General features: G+C 39.3%; 1 protein-coding gene across 2 annotated transcripts in view; it reads left to right on the top strand.

Annotated features, from left to right (window-relative positions):
• The window catches only part of ENOX1 (ecto-NOX disulfide-thiol exchanger 1), a 359071-nt gene that overhangs the window by 254798 nt on the left and 91406 nt on the right, over positions 1-12867 (top strand). For both annotated transcript variants that reach the window (XM_053971584.1, XM_053971585.1), the window contains exons 6-8: positions 1885-2058; positions 3768-3974; positions 11029-11262. In XM_053971584.1, coding sequence (XP_053827559.1) covers positions 1885-2058; positions 3768-3974; positions 11029-11262 — 615 coding nt within the window. The remainder of the gene's footprint in view (positions 1-1884; positions 2059-3767; positions 3975-11028; positions 11263-12867) is intronic.

Consider the following 12867-nt stretch of genomic DNA (forward strand, 5'->3'; position numbering starts at 1 on the left):
ATGGGCACCACTGCATCTTGCAGAATAAACGACAGACTCCAAGTTTCAAAGCTAAATCTGAAAAGCAATGCATATACATCGATACTGAAAAAAAAAGGCATCACACCCAGAGCAAATCCTTTTTCAAAACCCACTTATTAAAAAAAAAATAATGTAATATCATGACTTTTCATTAATACTAGTCTTCACTAAGCCTAAAGCAAATCCTTGCTTACTGTGCACTTGCTACGCTTGTCGTACAGGACTGCCTGAAGGTGGTAAAGGCTCACAGTCAGTGCGTGAAGAACAGGGAGCATGCGGTTGAGACAGATATGAGCTCTTTTAGAGTACTTCTCAGTCCTCAGTTGTCCTTCCTGGAGAAGATGATTATGGATGTTTCACAGGAATAATAATGCTAATTTTCAGCCCCCACAGAGTGCTTTACACCTGCAAAGTGCTATAAAAATGTGAGCTAATATTCGCCAGTAAGTGAGTATTGCCATGCCTGTTTTGTAGATGCAGAAATGAAGATACAGAAAGGTAAGAGGGCTCACCCGGGGCCACATGGCTTCTCAGCAGCAGATTTAGGATGAAGAAACTGGTGTCCCTCTGGTCACATTTCATTAATCATGCTGCCTTTTTAAAATTGGCTCAAAGCTCATATATATACGTGTGTATATATATATGTGTATATGTATGTATAAAACGCTTGAGAAGGAGTTGTTTCCCTCTTCCCTCTTTGCTTCTTCAAAATAAACAAGCTCCTGAGCTACCAAACCCCATGTTTACACGTATCATTAAATACTTTCCAGTTGCTAGCCAGAAAACTCAGCAGAAAATCTGTAGAACACCAAAGTAACTCTCTTCTTTTAAATAATTGATGATGCCAAATAGCAGCAGTGTTATGCCAACAAAGAGATTGGTCTCTCAAAATATTTTATTCATTATGCCTCAAGAAACCCAAAGCCTTGTTTTTAACGAAAACGAATTTCAGAAGTTGGCTCTCGGTTCCTCTGAAACATCTGCTTATTACAATTCTTGGTGTTAAAGCACTGGTGCTCCCCGGTAAATCTTTCAGCTTTAAGTAATACATGTAGAAGTCTTGGCAAGGAGATCAGGAAGAAGAAAGAGAAATGCTTGCCAAATATTCATTTTCCTTTATAAGTCTGTAGTGGCATATGTTAATAGTACATATGTTGAGGTGAATCTACTAATCCGATTAAATAACAGGACAAGAAGAAATGAATTCCAAGGTTCAAAAAGACTCCATTCTGTGCAGCTGTAAATTTATATTCCAGGGTAAAATGGTTAGAAGTCTTGGCTAACTAGACATCTATAAAGCAGCCAGAAATGGATCTTTCTCTGTATTGTATGTAAATCAAGGTCACTTATGTGAGAAGGCTATGTTGTGATAAATCTGTCTGACAATTAGATGGAGAGGACATATCAATGTTAAATTATATTCTTTTTACGCTTTGGGCAGAAAGCAATGAAAACACCACAGTAGCATAATGAAAAGAAAATTGCATTCCAGATAATAACAGATATTCATGGTGCATGGTTTTACACGTTAATGTGCTATATTTTACTCAGTCATGTTAATATTTTAGATTATGTAACATTCCCTTCTTTATGCGTAGTTTATTTTTTTTCACTGAGAATGCATCTCCCTCCTCCTCATCCCCCTCCCCCTCTTCCTTTCCCTTTCTCTCTCTTTCTCCCTCTCTTCTCCCTATTTCTCTGCCTTTTCCATTTTTCCATTTTTCCTTTTTCCCTTCTCCTAATTCTCACAGTGATGCTTGTGAAACAAGGAAAACAGACTTAAAGGGAAACTGTCTGTGCAAGAAAATTTTAACAGGTAGTTTCAAGATTTATAAGCCAGGATTTTATGTTCTATACTTACAGATTCAATCTGTGTACCAGGCTTTGATCCAAGCCTTAGCATGATGACTGGAATCACTCCAATTAACCCAATGATACCAGGCATGGGGTTAGTGCCGCCACCACCACCAACAGATGTGCCTGTAGTCAAAGAAATAATTCACTGCAAAAGCTGCACGCTTTTTCCTCCAAACCCAAGTAAGTGCCACTGAAAAAAGAATGTTACTTTCCTAAATGCATTGCATGGAATTTTTTAATCTAATAACAGTTATGCTTTATAATTACAGGCATGCGTGGTCTTTCCTTCTAAGGTCTATTCTGTGTGTAAAGCATGGTATGGCATAAAAGCATCCTTATTCACTTCTGTAAGGTCACATAAAAAAAAATTATGAAGCTTGTCCAAAAAAGAAAAATACTTAAAGAAAAGTAACACAGCCTAAAGATCTACACTGCTCATAGTATATACCTGTCTTTCCTGTAGATCAGGATGTCACAAAATATAAAGCTTATATGGTGCTGTTCATCTCTGCACTCCCCTTCAGGTGTCTGTAGTTAGATGGGACCGATCTGGGTTCATGCCCCTGAACACAGTACCTTGCACCCCAAACTGCCTCTCTACAGTCCCTTTTTGAGGGACATGAAGGGAAAGGGGGCTACAGCTTGTCTCCTGCCATTTTTCAAGAAGTTCAACATGGCAGATGAGTTCCTTTTTCTTTTTGAAAGCAGGGACCAGGCTCCCTCCTGTTCCTGCTATGACTGTGCAAATGGAAAACTCCTCCCACTCAGATACCAGCTCAGGCACAAACCCTGATTTTGTGTGTTGGCCCCATGAGTTTCAGAGCCATCATACCAGTGACTTTAAGTATCACTGTGAAATGAGAACATTAAGCAAATATTCAGGTGCTCTGGATTTGCAGTGTATCCAGATCACAGTTTAATCAAACTTGTTGTGTATGTGAGTATGTATGTATGTATGTATATATATGTACACTTTAAGGTTGCAACCTCCTTTACTGTGTTAAAGGGCCAAAACATATAGTCATATTCATTCTTAGAGAATTACTTTCACTGTGTATAAACAAGGTGAAGCATTATGAAAGCTTTTATTTTTTATACAGCTTTCAAAAATTTAATAGTTTTTCCAATATAGCTGTGTATAAATTCTCTCTATATATAAATGAAGGTAGCAGTTCTATCTACTCCACCTCATGAGCACTTGTAAACAATGAGGTTATCCTTCCCCTGTGCTGCCGTCTGCTCCATTATCTGGCAACAAGACAAAACAGATAACCGGCAGAGTGTTTTCATCATGCTGTCACTTTGTTGTGTTTCCCACTTTGTTTTTCTGTTTGCTGTGCTCCTGTACTCTGAGACAGAAATGAAATTATGCTAATACCAGGGAAAGGTGTCCAGCCCAAGTGCACAGGATGTACGCAGCATGGGCTTGCTCACAGCCCACACACTTGGTGAGTGTGGCGAGTGATGGGTATGAGCCAGAAATGGTGCAGTTTGGGCTTTGAATGCACTGCACTAGAGCCTGAGATCTGTGCTCAGGGTCAAATCAGTTGCAGAAGCTCCTCTGCTTAGAAACAGAATATTTTTCTAGTTTTTGTGTGGCTGTACAGGGAAAAGAAAGACCCTTTTAGACCTCACTGTCTGTCCTGGAGTACAACCCACAGTGGCAGGAATAAATGTTTGAAGTACCACCTAAAGCTTGAAAGGGTTTAGATTCAAGTAATCAATTTTGGATAATCTCTGCAATATTCAATTATTTTGCTTGTCCCTCTCTTCTACCTCTATACTATATCAAATAACTGTTGCTGCCCAGAACTGATTGAAGGGGTGAATAGAGCCAATCGATCAAAAAACAAATTTTGTGTTCCAATGTGATTTCTGTTTTGACTTAGATCTTCCGCCACCTTCTACAAGAGAGAGACCTCCTGGGTGTAAAACAGTGTTTGTTGGAGGATTACCAGAAAATGCTACGGAGGAAATCATTCAGGAAGTCTTTGAGCAGTGTGGAGATATAACAGCAATTCGGAAAAGCAAGAAGAATTTTTGTCACATCCGTTTTGCAGAGGAGTTCATGGTTGATAAAGCCATTTACCTTTCTGGTACTTCACATTCTTTAATGGATTTTCCTTGCTTCTCATTTGTATTTTGTGATGCTAATGCTTGCTTATTTTCTTAGCTTTTATCTCAGTAAGTCTTTCTTGAACTCAGTGGCTGTAGCATGATGTGGCAAGGGGCAATTCTGTTATTTCTCTCCATCTGCCAAGACTCATGCATGGTGTTGTATGTTACTTACCTGGGGAAAATTTCCTGCTATCCCACAGCAATGCAATAGATCCTGAAATTCACTACAGAACAATCTTATTTTCGATTTACACAGGTTTATATAGCTTTGCTCACAGGTTGTGGAAAGAGGAGGGCACCAGGCCAGGAACTCTGCTGTTTTCCAGTGCCAATTTTTCTGATAGGCTGGCAATTTCACTGGCATATTTTTATAGATTTGTGGTGCAGCCTGAATAAAGTCTGTCTTTATGCATGCATGTATTCAGCTACTGCATGGGTTAGATTCTGAGCCCCATCTGTAGGCTACGTCTGTTGCCTCCCATGACAATGAGTGCTGCAGAAATTACAGGGTGTAAAATTTCAGAATCTCTCTATTTTCCAACAAAGGAACAGACCAAAAAAAAACCCAAAACAAAGCAAAAAACCAAGAAAACAACCCCCTCCTCCCCCAGTCTCTAATTCACAGGGGAAAAAATTAAGAAAAAATACAAAACACAAATCTGCTTTCACATTTTTTGGCTTCTGTAACTCTCAGTGTCCTCTTAAGGTTAATTTCCTTCATTTAAGGATTGACTTGCTAAGCAAGTCCTTTTCACCTTACTGAGTTGGCTCACATGCACTGTATGTATTTGTCTGCACTCCACAGGCTGGTTCATCCATCCATCCATCCATCCATCCATCCATCCATCCATCCATCCATCCATCCATCTTTCTAGGTCCTGGAGAGACTCAAAAGCACTGTTTTGCCTCACAATTGTAGTGTAACACTTTCAACCCATATGCGATGTATTCTTGAATAAACAAGGTCCAGGGAGTGCTCCTTGGCCAAGACAAGCTGACACAGACGGGCTTACGTACGCCCACCCTGTGTCAGGTGACCTCAAAGCACCCACTGGGAGCATCCTTCTGAGCCTGGGGGAGAGTTAACAACCCAGGATTCTTGTTTGAGCTCCTGCCCTGACCAGCTTCTCCATAAGGATGGAATCTCAACATCCTGTAGGTGTCTGTAGGAAGCCCACACAGATAGAAACAAGCTGTCTCTCAAATCACAATCAACTGTATAGAAAGAAAGAGAAAAAGAAGCAGAGGAAGAGAGGGAGAAAGAGAGAAAGAAAGAAGGAGAGAGAGAGAGAAAGAGAGAAGGAGACAGAGAGAAAGAGAGAAATGGAGAGAGAAAGAAAGAAAGAGACAGAAAGAGAAAGAAAGAAAGAAAGAAAGAAAGAAAGAAAGAAAGAAAGAAAGAAAGAAAGAAAGAAAGAAAGAAAGAAAGAAAGAAAGAAAGAAAGAAAGAAAGAAAGAAAGAAAGAAAGAAAGAAAGAAAGAAAGAAAGAAAGAAAGAAAGAAAGAAAGAAAGAAAGAAAGAAAGAAAGAAAGAAAGAAAGAAAGAAAGAAAGAAAGAAAGAAAGAAATAGTTTTCTTTCAACTTTTGAAATATATCATCAGGAAAATATTGGCTCCTTTGTTTCACAAAGGTTTTCCTTAGGGTTTTTATGTTGTTTGAGGTTTTTTTCCGAACTTGGCTGCTTGCTTTAAATACCTGTTTGAAGAACTACAGAAAATCGTGAGTTTTATGAGGTCTGTGTAAAGATTTCTTTGAAATATTGCTATATTTTCAGGTTTATTACAAATCTTTATTCCACTCTGGATTTTTCTTCTTTTCTTTTTTTTTTTTTTTAATTTTCACTTCATTTCTTCTGTCCCCTCCTCCCCCATCCTCTCTTCCTGATTTCCATGCTTCTAATTTATTTGTTTATTCATGTTACTTCCAAAAGGCTGTAGATCATAGCAGTAGATTAGAGGCATCACAAGCAGTAGCACATTTACCATTTTGTTTAGGGGACCCTAGTAACACAACAGAAGAGGGCCACATCAGATTCAGTAGGAACTGGTATTATTGTTCTATAATAAACAAAACAGTGGCAAAAAAAGAGATCAAAGAAAAGCTAAAAAATATACAGGCTGCCACCCTGGGCCAGAAACAGTGTTCCTCTAGATCAGTTTTCTGCTTCTCAGCAGTTGGCTGCACCCTTTGCTTCGCTCCAAGTTTTATTTTAATTACATTTGCCTTAAATCCTGAAGGACCATAGAGGTGGGAAATTCTGTGTGCTGCTGTGTGTCCTCATTCATAATGCACCAGAAGACAGGATGTGAGTAGAAATGGAGGTGAAAGATTCCTTTCCTTATTCTTCCTCATTCTGAATTTTCTGCAAATTTAATTTCGAGTTCCTGGTGCATCATTCCTTCTTCTGTTTCCTTCTGTCACAGTCGCGATGCTGTCTGTGCTTCCTCTCACATCTGCTCCACAGCCTCTCTTCCCATCCATTTTTTCCTCCACACCTCTTCATTCTTCCAAAGTGTTGTACCTATTGTCTCCAACCAGACAAGGGAAAGAACCAGTGGAACTGACAGGGATGAGAAAGAAATGCAGGAGCACTCTCTAGGCAAGTTCCACTTATTTTTACCAAGGCTGCTGAACTCTGCAGATGAAACATGAAGCACTGACTGTCCCCCACCACTACCAGGGAGGTCTGGCACTAGGCAGGGGCATGTTTTCCTTGTACTGAAATATCAGGGGGAGGGCTTTACCAGTCTTTATTCCATTCTCAAACGTAATATATTCTGAAATGGTGGGAACAAAGCATATTTTTAAGGCATTTTATTTTCCCTGTAAGAGACAAAAGAGATGTACAAATATAGTATGTGTGTTATATTAGGGGAAAGTCAAGCCTTTGATATTTCTGCTATAATGATAATTTTGTCTACCTAATCAGTTTTATCTATCTACCCCATCTAATCTCATCAAGTTTTGCATTTATCCCATGCTTATCATCAGAATAGAGCAAGTGATTACAAAATACATCAAGCAGTTTAATCACTGGGTTTTTGTTTTTTTTTCCTTTGTACTCCCAAGTAAATGTGTATGAAAAAGGAGACTGGAAGACTATGATAAAAATGGGTATGGCTACTACGATAAAAATGTTCTCCTACTATAGGTAGAATACTATGATAAAAATGTCAACTTGAGGAAGGCTAGGTTTCATTTAACCTTTTAAAGATGTATTTTGATCTCACAAGGAAAAGATTTTCTAAAATCATCATACCAGCCCATGAGAAAGCTTGTTCCCAAAACTGTATGTACTTTACCCTTCTGGCTGATAATTCACTTTATTGATGGCCCCAGACTTGAATATATGGGACAAGTGGGTGTCTGCAGACAGACATGTTTACACCCCAAAAGCCCATGTGTGCATTTTTCCTGTGCTGATATTTCCCCCTGTGGGTTTCCTTTCAGTACCATTTACTTGGTTCCTTTTAAGTTCTCTCTGATCACCATTAACACTCTGATCTACATCCCCGGTTAGCCCTCAGCTATTGGCTGGTCCCCAGTATAACAACACTCAAAGGTAAGTCAAGCCACAGAGTTTGCACTAGACCTGTGATATGAAAATACTGTTTGATTTTTATTTAGCACTTTCATTAACTTTTCCTGTTTCTGCTCCTTTAAAGTGAGGATCTTGGCAAGTTCCCAAAGTCTTTTTGTCTTCCACTGTGTGCAAACCTGAAATTAAAAATGACAAGCCAGGCACAAAGTTAATGCTAGCTGCAGCCCTGAGCAAAGAGATGGGGAAAAAAAAATTCGTTGCCCCTGTATGAAGGGGAGGCAATGCCAGGTGTTTCCTACGGTCAAACACCTTCAAACATCAATAGGGAGACAGGGTATTGGAAAAAAAAAAACAACCCTCCCAGCTGCCTTGAGGCTCAAATTTCCAGCACAGATGGGTGCCTGAGTATCTCATGTACAAAATAGAAACTGCCAGTTGTGCATGCAGAGTCTTTCTGATTATCAAACCATCAAGGAGTCTGTTCTTCACTGGCCAGGTCATTGGTCCTGTAGTATCTGCAAAGCCCAGTATATGAAAGTGCAAGAAACCATCCTAAGGCATTTTTTGTTAAGTGAAAGATGCCAAACTGTGACCATTCTGATTTGACTTTGAAGCTAACCCTGCTCTGGACTAGGTGATATCCAAGGTCCCTTCTTAGCTAGGTTATTCTAAGTTTCTGTGCTAGTGGAAATCACCCGGCTTGCTGACCACCTTCAGTCTTTAGAGTTAAACAAGCAGTCACATGGTTTTTTTACTGTGACTCATGGTAAATTTCCAAAATCTGTTAATTTAGTTTCCCAAAGGGAACCATTTGTCCAGTGCTACTGCAATGTACACTGTTCAGGTTTTTTTCCCATTTACTTCAAAAATGAGGGCCACTTTAATACAACTCAGCTTTGCCAGTGCACACAAAACCTATAGATGCACAGTCCTTTTCATTAGCTCTTTTTTCAGCTCATGTGAGGGGCCTTGAAGTCCACAAGAGTTTTGCCTCCTGCAGTGCTGTATTTCTGTCTCTGCCCATAAGTATTGTGCTCCTGCCAATGGAGGCGAAAGATGGCAGGGGAGAGGAAGAGAGATTGAGTCTTCCTGGAAAGTGCAGCCCAGCTGGGAGATTTAATTTTAGGTTCATGAGACCTGGCACCTTGGCAATGTCCTTTACATTGCTGATAATGCTGTTCTGGCACAGAGCAAACACTGTGTGAGGAACGCAGCTGGCACGCCAAACTGGCGGGGAGCAGGGAGCTAACATTTGTCACAGTTATCAGGGTAGCTGCACCACTGACCCCTTTTGGCTGACTCCTTTGTGCCTCCACCTCTGTGGATAAAACCATATAATAAACACCCTCATTAGTTCAGAGCCCGGTTCTGAAAGGTCACCCATGCTCTTCTTCTATTATGACACACTGAACAGGGTGTATCTGTAACTCTTCCCTTCAATGCCTTGGGACTAGAGCTACATATATCTATATGGCCACAAAAAGCTTTTGGGGGGAAAGTGTTTACTTCTCCAAGCCAGAGAAAGCAAAGCCAAGAGGAATTTAAAATAATAAACAGTCCCCTCCTTTGCCACTCCTATAATATCCAGTTTTACTTCACCCCAAGCTCCTGAACCTTGGAGACCAGATTTGATAGGAACCTATTAAAACCATTTCTTGGTAAGGCAGTTTTTTATGCCTTTTGGTTTTGAAGGACCTCTGAAACATTTAGCTCAAGTTTTTCATCTGGGCTTGCACTCCTTGCTGGACAATGAAAGTCATTTGACAGTCTTTTCCTCACCTGCAGACTCCTTAATTGAACTCCACAAGGTGATTGAAAGGAAAATGTGAAATCAAAAGGCACCCAGATTTTTTTTTTTATTTGAAGGATCACTACATATATGGATATTTAATGTCTTTGAAGCTATTGTCTCACATGTGCTGTAGTACAAACAATCCCTTGTATTCATACAGTAGAATGTTTTTCCAGCAGTAAAACAGTATGGCTAGATACACATTTCTGCAAGGATGTGTTTAATCTACTACACAATTCTCAGCTTTGCTATTCCTAGAGGGAGCTCAGAACTGAGTTTTAACTGTGGTGGTGAGGTGCTAAAGCTCTTAAAACCACAGGCAAACCACAAGACTGGAAGGTAGCTTCTCTTGGATTGCAGATCAAAAGCAGCAAACACCATTTTTCCTGACATTTTGAATAGAAGTTTCCTCTCCCTGGAGTTGTTATGCAGTGGTTGCAGTAGTGTGCATTTCTGAAGAGCTTCCTGTGTGCCAGCTCAGCACAGAATTCATCTCTGCAGCATCCAGTCATTTGAGAAATCTCTGCTGAGCTGTTGTGTGTTGGCATGGAGAAATTAGAGCTATCCTGTGTAGACTGTTTAATTTTACCCACATTTGAAAGCTCTGTTTGAAGCCTTCTACATGGTATTTTCTCACACTTTCTCTGAGTTGGCATTTTAAAAGTTAGGCGAACTGCTCTGTGTATATATTTGTGCCTTAGAAATAAAACTTGGAAAAAAGACAGGTGCCCAAATATGGCCACAAAAAGCTCCTCTTACAGCTTTGGCATGATTTTTCTGACCTCTGACAGTAGTCAAGAGTTTTAGTTCAAAGCAGGACCCTTTTGTACTGCTGTGTAGCTCTTAACTTTAAATCTTTGTAGTGTGCTAACTTTAGAATGTGGTACATTGACCAAATTACGATTATGCAGAATATCCCTAAAGATAAGGCACAACAGGTTTCATTATTTGTTCTGAAAGGAATCTTGCAAATGCCTAATAAATCTGTCCCTACTTTAGAAATTACTTTAAGGAATGATGAACTCAATTAATTTGTAGGTGATTTATATTTGCTGCTAGATTATTTTCATGGGGGAATTTGAAAATAGTGGTTGCAATTGTAAAGTCTCAAAATTTGAGATCTAGCATCACTGTAGTTATGGAACATAACTACATAACTTTGTGGCACAGGAATTTATGTAGCACAATTTCCACATTCACTTATAGTTATGGCTTTTAGAAAATGCAGCTTTTCCCCATACTTCCAATTCCTTTGGTAGGGTGGAGAAAAACACTGGACTGAACATGATTTCAACAGGATCAGTGGAAGAAGGACTCCCCATTCAGACTAAAACAGATCTATTTTAAATAATTGGTTTTTGTTTATCTGATTTCTGTGCTTTTAAAAGTTGGAAGTATCATGTGGAAAAATGACATATTTTGAGAGATTTCTAAACAGAAATGTAGGTTCTATACCTTAGGGTTGACTTTTCAGTTCATCTACTATGGTGATAGGTGGTGCAGGAAATGTTCAAGAAAAATGAGTGGATGGATGTTTATCTTCTTGTGAAAACATGGTGATTGATAGATATTGCATAAATATGGGGGGATCTGTTAATTTACATTTTTACCTGGCTGCACTTGAAAGTGGGGGAAAAAATTGAAGAGAAATCTAAGCAAATAAATCCTGCAACAGTTAGTTCTACTTGTTGATTTCAGGTTACCGCATGAGATTAGGATCTAGCACAGACAAAAAGGATTCAGGTCGCCTTCATGTTGATTTTGCTCAGGCAAGAGATGACTTTTATGAATGGGAATGCAAACAAAGAATGCTGGCCAGAGAAGAACGCCACAGACGTAAAATGGAAGAAGACAGACTGCGCCCTCCTTCACCTCCAGCAATAATGCATTATTCTGAACACGAAGCTGCTTTGCTGGCTGAAAAATTGAAAGGTAAGCAGCATTTGCTACTTCCCAGTTTATTATTCCTTAAAAGCAGGAGCCATGCAGAGGCCAGAGCAGTGAAGCCAGTTTCTCTCTGAGGTGTTTCATTACTTGCCCTGTTAGCTTTCCTCCACTGAAATGGCTTTCTTTGCCATTTCTATGCCAAGGGTAATGACAGTCACGCACCTGCTGGAAATGCATGACATCTGTCTATCTACCTGTGCTTTAACAGCTAAAACACAACCTTCAGAATGCTACAGATGGGGTTTTTTTCTGTTAAGTTGCTGCCATCATATGTCTTGGAAGTACTCTCACAGTAAGGCAACCTGTTGCAAGCATCCTTCTTCACATGAAATGCCTTATTCTTAAAATTACTTTAATCCTCAACATCTAGGTTACTCCTACACATGCATTTGACTGTCCCTGGCATTCCAATTGCCCTCATGAGCTGACACAACTTATCTCTGACACACACCAATCATTCTTTCTCTCCCTCTTTAGGGTTAGAATTACTTGTGCAGGATAGTGTCATGTTTTGATATGTGTTTGCTTCCTTGTTTGTTTTTTTCTAGGTACATTTACTGAGTTAATATTTTTCAAGGGTGCACTTCAAGGATTCATTTTATTTTAATAGCTAACATAAGCAGAAAGAAGCAAAGGAATAAAGTTATTAATGGTAACAAAATTTAAAAGAAATATGTAGCAAACAACTCTTCACAGCACTTAGAGTTGTATTTATTTTCATCAAGTGTTTAGCAGTTGTGTTTGGCATTCTTTCCTCCATGATGGCCAAGCACATTGCTTAACTGTGTGCCAGGTCACAAGAAGCTGTGATTCTTGCCACTATTTCAGAATTATCTAGATTAGGCTTGGACTATCTAGCTGTCATCACACTGGTCTCTGTTCTAACTATGAAATATGTTTGGGGAGTTGAAGAAGGACGGTTCAAAGTGTTTCATCCTTGGAGCATGGAGCAGAGATGCACCCTGCTGTCTCTCTGAGTACTGCACTAGTTGCTGTTAGTTGTTGCTACTACCTCAGTCAGTTACTAGTTTGGCTGACTCTCATGCCCACCAGATGTACTTCTCCATAAAATAGTTAATCAACCTATTTGATAGATTGGTGAAATAACCCAGATCTGTTGATAGGCCAGGAGAAAGGAGGCCCTAATACAATAAATTTTAATTCACACCTAGCTTCCAGTCCAGTTTTAGAACCATCTAGTTTTAGTTGAATATTTTAAGAGTTAATCTTTTGTAGGGAAGTTTTTCTTTATGTAGTAAGGCCTACAGGTTTCCTGAACTAAACCAGAAAATGCAAAAAGTCTGGACAATTTCTTCCATATGGCTAGTCATTGCTTGGGGCAACTGAATGTGGGTTTTTGCAAGATGTTTAAGATGACTATATTTAGAAGGATTTTTCTTTTCATTTTGGGAAGTTTCCATACTTAATTAAAATCTACTCCAAGCATTTATATCTTTGGTTCTCCTAAGGGAAATTTAACCAGAGCTTGACCCATATGCTCAAGTTTAATATAAAAAAATTTTTGCACAATATAGACCAACACTATGTGCATAACTGTTTCTCCAGAAATAAACTTTCAGCAATGTACGT

Source organism: Vidua macroura, chromosome 2 (genome assembly GCF_024509145.1).
Source record: "Vidua macroura isolate BioBank_ID:100142 chromosome 2, ASM2450914v1, whole genome shotgun sequence".
Lineage (NCBI taxonomy): Eukaryota > Metazoa > Chordata > Aves > Passeriformes > Viduidae > Vidua > Vidua macroura.